This window comes from Scylla paramamosain, chromosome 28 (genome assembly GCF_035594125.1).
Source record: "Scylla paramamosain isolate STU-SP2022 chromosome 28, ASM3559412v1, whole genome shotgun sequence".
Taxonomy (NCBI): domain Eukaryota; kingdom Metazoa; phylum Arthropoda; class Malacostraca; order Decapoda; family Portunidae; genus Scylla; species Scylla paramamosain.
Window position 1 is genome coordinate 6202501 of NC_087178.1, and position 5000 is coordinate 6207500.

Genomic DNA, 5000 nt, shown 5'->3' on the forward strand with positions numbered 1-5000 from the left:
CCAGGATTCTTTCCCTGGCCAGGTATGGGAATGAGCTACCTGTGTACTGGCTGACTTATCTGTCGCCTCGTTTAATCATCCTCTTAAGATTTTTTTTTTTTTCGAGTGAGTAAGAGGATGTTGCTTAAACTTCAGACCAAAAAAACTACCTGACGAAGCTCTGACGAAGGGCGATGATACAGATTTCCTTCCCTAGCAAGGCATGGGAACGACCTACCTATATGCTAACTTACCTGTCAACCTTCCTCTCTCCTATATTAAAAAAAAAAAAAAGAAAAAGAAAAAATGAAGAATTAACACTAAATTTTTCTCTTTTCTTTAACTTTTTGGGAGAGGCAAGTCAAGTGGGTTACTGTCTCCTTTTCTTCCTAAAGGTAAAAAGGTGTGGAAGGGAAAATAAAACCACAAAATAATGCATTTTAAAGACTAATATGTGCAAAGGGGGAAATAAATAGAAGCCCAAGGGGAAAGATTACTGTAGGCTGTACGTAGGTAGCTTTCTGAACCGCCTTGTGTGTCTCGGTGTTACTTAAAGAGGAGAGGATACCTGCCCTGCCAAGCCCCGCCCTCCCCTTGCACTTGACGAAGGATCACTTAAGGTCCTGCGTTGGAAAGTGGAGGATACGGAGGAGGTGGAGATGAAGGAGGTGGAGTCCCAGAAGTTATATCAATGTGAAGAATTTATATGTTTTTTTTTTTCAGTGGGCCTTTTTTTTTTCATTAATATATGTAGTCCTATGCCTACACATGAAAAAAAAATGTATGGATTGTTTATGATGGAAGGTTAGAAGTAGATAGGGAAGTCGTTAGGGAAGATAGAGAAGTCGTTAGGTGTAGAGCAGTGTATAGGAGGAGGGTTTAGGATGTAAGGAAATCTATAGGAAAAATATATGGTCTGGGATGAAGGATAAGATGGAGTAGGGAAATTGGGAGGATTAGGCTGAAGGTTGTTAGGAAGGCAGAGGGACTTTGTGGTGATGGTGGTGGTGGTGGTGGTGGTGGTGGTGGTGGTGGTAGTAGCAGTAGCAGTAGTAGTAGTAGTAGTAGTAGTTCTTAGATGTTTGTCAACGCTCTCTCTCTCTCTCTCTCTCTCTCTCTCTCTCTCTCTCTCTCTCTCTCTCTCTCTCTCTCTCTCTCTGTTGTCGCTGTTCACTGTTCAAATATAGATTCCTGACAGCGAAATACAAAATTAACTATCACAAACTTTAAACTTTTCATCCTGCTACCCCCCTTCAATCCCAACACCCCCCCCCCGGGCACACGTTCCTTCTCTTAAACCACCTTACCTACCCCACAAACACACACACACATTCCTAACCTCTAACCTCCTTCCCTCCCCACACACACACACACACACACACACACACCTTCATCTCCTACCACCTCTTCTCCAAACCTCTCTACCTCATCACCTCACCACCTTACAAGCTCACGACCCCTTCTGCGCCTCCTACAGGTGGTGGAGGCTGAGAAAGGACTGATAGGGGCGCGGGACGAGGATGGGTACACGCCCCTGCACCTGGCCACCATCGCGGGAAACAAGGCGGTGGTGCAGTATCTCCTGGGGCGCGGCGCGGATGTCAAGGCGGTGGACAATGAGAAGCACACGGCTGTACACTGGGCGACAGGTGAGTGTGCTGGTTGTTGTTTACCTGGTTGAATTTACGTTTTATTATTTATTTATTTATTTGTTTATTTATTTATTTATTTATTTATTTATTTTATTTTTTTTATTATGGTGGTTGATTCGGATTTTGATTGATTCGGAATTTGGTTGATTCGAATCATGTCTTATTCGAACCATGGCCATGGGTGCCTCGGACCACACATTCGAACCTTTGCCTTGAGTGTTTCGAACTTTTCTCCCACCAAGAGCAACAAAACTGAAAGAAAAGGAAAATAAAATAAAAAAAAAGGCCACTAAAACCACGAGTCCCTAATGGAAGTTTGACAATCCGAAGTGTCACGATTGTATTCAAGCGTTTATTGATCATTATTTTGCACCTTATAGTTTACAAGGGTTGGGATATTTAAATGAACTTGTCTGAACCTTCGTGTTTCGTAGCTATCTTTGTCCATCTTTCCGTGTGTGTGTGTGTGTGTGTGTGTGTCCGCTAATGTAATGTGGTTGCTTCTCTTTAAGTGGACCGTCAAGGGAGTTTATAATAGCTTTGGTACAACAATACTCTTTTATATACACTCCTCTGCACTACATTGTCCTTCCCTCCGTCTTCCCCTTCCGCTCTCTTTATGGTTGTTAGGTTAGGTTAGGTTAGGTTAGGTTAGCTTTGGTTAGGTTAGGTTTGTTTAAGTTTGGCTGTGTTATGTAAGGTTAGGTTAAGTTGGCTTTGGTTAGTTTAGGTTAGATTAATTTAAGTTTGGTTATATTAGGTTAGGTTAGGTTAGGTAAAGTTACATAATTTTTTCGTGTTCCCTTTCACACACTTTACCGACTCTCTCTCTCTCTCTCTCTCTCTCTCTCTCTCTCTCTCTCTCTCTAAGCGCCTTACCTTAAGAACACTGCGTTGGGAAGGAGGCTTACGGGATCGCCTTGTCCTGTATAATGCCTGTATACTGTATAAGGAAGTCTGTATAAGGTGCTACTGGTGTTACTGCGCCTCTCCCCCTCTCCTTGTAGTGTTTGTCTATAAATAGGTGATGTTTTGGTATCCTGTGTGGTGTTCTGGTGCCTTTCGTGGTGTTTCGGTGGAAAGTTTATTGTTTTATTTGTTTGAGTGTAGTGAGACGATGATTTTAGGTTTTAGATTCGATTTAAAGTCAGGGTAGATTATAAATGAATTAGAAGCGATTTTAAAGACAGTTTCGTTTGATTCAGGGACAATTAGATGGCATATAAGATTCTGTAAAAGCATCTGAAATTGATTTATAGACGAGTTAATCTGATAAAGGCAGCTAGAGTTTAAACAGACTTAGATTTAAAAAAGATTCACATCAATTTAAAGACAGATATTGGATTCGGTAAAGAAAATTAGGATAGACTTAAAGACAACCGCATTTGGTAAAAAGCAATTAGATACTTTAAAAAGAGACAGATACAATTGAAAGATGACAAAAAGACATGATATGAAAGAATTCAACCAATAAACTCCATGAACCAGTGAACTAATGAACCATAAACCAATGAACCAGTGAACCCACGAACCAATGAACCACGAACCAATGAACCAGTGAGCCCATGAACCAACGAACCAATGAACCAACGAACTTTATGAAACAAAACAATAAGAACCAATTTAAGGACAATTTGAAACGGAGAAAAGGAAAACTGAAGCAATTAATTGATTCCTAAGTGGTGTGATGGATTGATGGATTGATTACCTATAACATGTGGTGAGTCAATGTCCTTCCACCTCCACCTGTCCCACCTGCCACACCTGTCCACCGACTCGCCTCAGAAGATAAACAAACCCAACCAATAGCGTGCGAGAGCGTCACCCTACGTGGCTTTTTCTCCACCAATCAGAGGTCCCCGTGTGTGCCTCCCAAACAGTCCCACAAACACATCGATCTCCCCTCTCTCTCTCTCTCTCTCTCCCTCTTCTGTGTGTGTGTGTGTGTGTGTGTGTGTGGGCCACTTCCCCAAAATAAGGAGCAACTGTCAGGCCCCAAGACAAATTGCGCTCTTAGAAAACCTCCACTCAATAAAAAAAAGAAAGAAAAGAAAAAGAAAACGGGAAAAAAGTTGACTGAAAAAAAGAAAAAAAAAGAAAAAAATTTAGCGTTAAAGTATAAGAGAAACTTCCTCACTCACACAGATCAAAGGAAGTGAGAAATATAACACACACGCCTGAGCTGTATTTTGTGACAATATGAAAGAAATACTCAACATACCCCGCAATGTACCTCCTTTGATTAAGTAAGGAACCAATGTCCCTTATCAGATAAAAGTTTTGAGAACACTACAGGTTTGCATGAAGTTTCTTTTATAAGTATAATATATGACGTTATAGAATTATTCGACACAGGAAAAACCCAAAAACACCCAAAAACACCCCCCACCAAAAAAATAAATAAATAAGAAACACCCTCTCTCCACCTAAAGCTTAAAGATGTACAGTTATCTGAGACGTAAAACTGAAGGTAGCGTGTATTTAGTAAGATCTCTGATGTTACTGAAATTATACACGCTTCCTTCTTCCTGCAATTAGTTTTACCTGTAAGCACAAAGGTATATAGTTATATGAGACGCAAAACTGAAGGTGGAGTGCATTCAGGAAGCTTTATAAAGTTATATTCGCCTCTTACTTCCTTACGATAATGCCAAACTCGTGTGGTTAATGCAAAGCTAAGGCTGAGGTGAGTCTGAAGTGAGATGATCATTATTTTGGTGATGTTTTGGTTCACGAGTCTTGGGTCCATTTGAGAATACGGTGAAATTTTTACTTGTTTTGGCTTTTTTTTATTTATTTATTTTTATTTATTTATTTTTTTCATGTAGTAGAGACTCCTCGGCAAAAAAAAAAAAAAAGATTAAACTAAATTATTTCCAACAAGTAAAATGCAGGGAAAATGATGACGATGAAAATGATGACTTGATAAAATTGATAACGTGATGAAAATGTTGACTTGAAAATGATGACCTGGTGAAAATGATGGACGTGATAAAAATAATGAAAATGATGAGTATGAATTTCTTTTTTTTATTCCTTTTTCTCCTCTTTCTTTTCCTCTTCCTCCTCCTCCTCCTCCTCCTGTTGATGAAGACGAGGACGTGATGAAAATGATGACATGATGACTTACTAAACCTGAAAACTGTGACCTGGTGACTTTCTGCGGCCGGGGACTGACTTCGTGACTCTAAAATTGAAAGGACTTGGTGACAGGCTCCTAACTCTTCACTTATCCCTAAAATGTGGTGAAACTATTGCGTGTTGGGGGACAAAACGGACCTGGTGACTTATTGGAGCTCAGATGAAGAGAGGGATTTCGTGACGTTTTGAGGACTGACAGAACTTGGTGATACTTTCTTTATCTCGCTC

The 5000-nt window shown here is 40.2% G+C and overlaps 1 protein-coding gene across 10 annotated transcripts in view; it reads left to right on the forward strand.

Annotated features, from left to right (window-relative positions):
- Nucleotides 1-5000, forward strand: part of LOC135114806 (trichohyalin-like) — a 55853-nt gene that overhangs the window by 10010 nt on the left and 40843 nt on the right. For all 10 annotated transcript variants that reach the window (XR_010275679.1, XR_010275678.1, XM_064030902.1 and 7 more), the window contains exon 4: nucleotides 1457-1628. Coding sequence is in view for 8 of the 10 variants with exons in the window: in XM_064030902.1 (XP_063886972.1) it covers nucleotides 1457-1628 (172 nt within the window). In the remaining 2 variants the exon portion in view is untranslated. The remainder of the gene's footprint in view (nucleotides 1-1456; nucleotides 1629-5000) is intronic.